The sequence below is a fragment of the Gorilla gorilla genome, chromosome X (assembly GCF_029281585.2).
Source record: "Gorilla gorilla gorilla isolate KB3781 chromosome X, NHGRI_mGorGor1-v2.1_pri, whole genome shotgun sequence".
In the NCBI taxonomy this organism is placed as follows: Eukaryota; Metazoa; Chordata; class Mammalia; order Primates; family Hominidae; genus Gorilla; species Gorilla gorilla.
This window is the reverse complement of record NC_073247.2, coordinates 152,851,604-152,854,228: the sequence shown is the minus strand read 5'-3', so window position 1 is coordinate 152,854,228 and position 2,625 is coordinate 152,851,604. Positions and strand designations below refer to the sequence as shown.

At 37.4% G+C, this 2,625-nt stretch overlaps 1 protein-coding gene across 1 annotated transcript; it reads right to left on the bottom strand.

Moving 5' to 3' along the window:
* Positions 1-1,669: 1,669 nt before the first annotated feature.
* LOC134757904 (large ribosomal subunit protein eL42-like) lies at positions 1,670-2,368 on the bottom strand. The gene is made up of 2 exons (XM_063702921.1): positions 2,286-2,368; positions 1,670-1,913 (listed from the first exon to the last, which is right to left on the bottom strand). Exons 1-2 carry the CDS (start codon positions 2,366-2,368, stop codon positions 1,676-1,678), a joined length of 321 nt encoding a protein of 106 aa, XP_063558991.1. The 3' UTR covers positions 1,670-1,675.
* Positions 2,369-2,625: the final 257 nt, after the last annotated feature.

The window sequence follows — 2,625 nt, the reverse complement described above, 5'->3', positions numbered from 1 at the left end:
CACACCCAGCGATATCAGTCATAATGACATACTGAATCTAGACTATTTTGGAAAGTACAGTTAAATAAAGAGAATTGTTATAAACATTCTTGTTGTATATCTTTCCAGTCCTCTTGTTATGTGTATTTCCTACATAGTTATAATGATGTATTATATATAATTTTGTGGGGCTTTTTTAACTTAACATTCATTGTACATGCTTTATAAACATTTTAACAACTGCATGTGTTTTCATTAAATGGATTTAAATGCTTTCTGGTTACGTGAAGTTCTTTCTTTTCTTTTATATGTCTTTTTAAAAACAGTAGCCAATTATTTTGTAATAAACGTACTCAGCCTTTAGGATAGATTCCCAGCAGAGAAAACTCTTTTTTTCAGCCTCTTGATGTATACTGTCAAATTGCTTTTTAAAGGGTTTGCAGAATTACATTCCCACCAGCACCTGTAGTAACCACTGTCTACCTCTGAAAGTTCAAAGCAAGCTCCAGAATCTCATAATAGTTTAAATTAACTTTATGGCAAGTTGAGGATCATCATGTCTATAAGGACCAAGCAAATCAATAGAAACACTAAATTTATCAGCTGACAGAGCACAGAGATACATGTATGTATGCTCACTTTTATGTGTGTATGTATCTCCTATCTATCTATCTATCTATCTATCTATCTATCTATCTCCCTATCATCTATCATCACCAGCTCTGTCTATACATCTATCTATATCTAGTATGATAAACAAGATTTCGTACTGATGTCTTCAACTCTATTACTATGTAGATCATTCTAGCCTTCTCCCCTTGCTTGTCATAACCTCCCACTTCAAGAATGAGACACTTTGCTCTCACAACCATCCATCTGTTTACCTAAATGCTTGGTGGTTTTAGAATTGTTAACCTATAGCCCCATGGGAAACAACTTTACCAACTAAAGTACAGCACTTTGATGTACAGTTCCTTTTGCTTTTAGTCTTACAGTATGCACTCATTTCCAAAGTTACTTATGTCCTCACTTTTTCCCTCCACCTCCTTAAGTGAGATTGTTTCATACATTTGTTATACAGTTAAGATGATTTCATCACAGTCTTAATTTCATTCTTGGATTCCCCAACTTTATAAATTATTTTTAAAATTTGCATACATTAAGTTATACTCTCTGTGCTGTAAAGTTATATGGTTTATGACAAATGCATAGCGTCACTTATTCATGAATACAATATCATACACAATAGTTTCACCTCCCTAAAAAATCTCCTGTGCTTTAGCCATTAAACCTTTTCCTCCCTGCCACTGAGCCACTGGCAACCATTGATCTTTTTACTGTCCCTGTAGTTTTTCCTTTCCCAATATGTCATATAATTTAAATCATATAGTATGTAGCCTTTCTGACTAGTTTCTTTCCTTTTTTCCCAATCTTTTAATTAATTTACTTATTTTTTCTTCAACTTTTATTTTAAGTTCAGGGGTACATGTGCAGGATGTGTAGGTTTGTTACATAAGTAAACGTGTGCCATGGTGGTTTGCTGCACAGATCAACCCATCGCCTAGGTATTAAGTTTTCCAGATTCCTCTGTGTCTCTTCATGGCTTGGTAGCTCATTTCTTTTTATTTTATTTTATTTTATTTTTTAACATAAACTCCAGATTTTATTGTCTTCATAATAAAACAAATGATGACACTTAGAACTGGATCACTTGGCCCTTTCTCTTCTTATCTCCTCCCAGTTCAAAATGCTTGCATCTTTTAATAGCCAGTGTTCGCTTAGATCTGCAGTTGGGCTCAACACACTCAAGCCTTAGCATAATCTTCTTTGTAGTTTTAGCCTTTTTCCGGAAAATCGGCTTAGTCTGCCCAACATAGCCACTCTGCTTCCTGTCATAACACCGCTTTCCCTGGGCAGGCACCATAGCCACTCTGCTCCCTGTCATAATATCGCTTTCCCTGGGCATGCAGAGAATGCTTGCCCTTCTTTTTTTTTTTTTTTTTTTTTAATTTTTTTTTTTTTTGAGGCAGAGTCTTGCTCTGTCGCCCAGGCTGGAGTGCAGTGGCGCGATCTCGGCTCACTGCAAGCCCCGTCTCCCGGATTCATGCCATTCTCCTGCCTCAGCCTCCCGAATAGCTGGGACTACAGGCGCCCACCACCACGCCCGGCTAATTTTTTGTATTTTAGTAGAGACGGGGTTTCACCGTATTAGCCAGGATGGTCTCAATCTCCCAACCTCGTGATCCGCCCTCCTGGGCCTCCCAAAGTGCTGGGATTACAGGTGTGAGCCACCGCGCCGGGTGCACTTCTTGTACTGTGTCACTTTGTGGGGTTGGCGCTTGCCACACTTCTTACAGAAAGTCCGGCGGGTTTTAGGAACATTCATCATGTTTGCGTGAGTGGCATCAGCACAGAAAGGAAACAGCTCATTTCTTTTTATTACCAAATAATATTTTATTGTAATAAATGTTATAATATTTATACAATATTGTATTGTTTATCCATTTCTCTATTAAAGGGCATCTTGGTTACTTCCAGTCTTGTGTGAGTATGAATAAACCTTCACATATATGCTTTTGTGGGAACACAGATTTTCAAGTGAATTGAGTAAATACTTAGGAGCACAACTGATGAATCTTGTTTAGC

Excerpts from the sequence above, each read along its gene's own strand:
- LOC134757904 (XM_063702921.1), bottom strand. The coding sequence starts at position 2,368 with ATGATGAATGTTCCTAAAACCCGCCGGACTTTCTGTAAGAAGTGTGGC. Across the intron at positions 1,914-2,285 it reads AAAGTGACACAGTACAAGAA|CAGAGTGGCTATGGTGCCTG; the intron begins GTGCACCCGGCG and ends TATGACAGGGAG.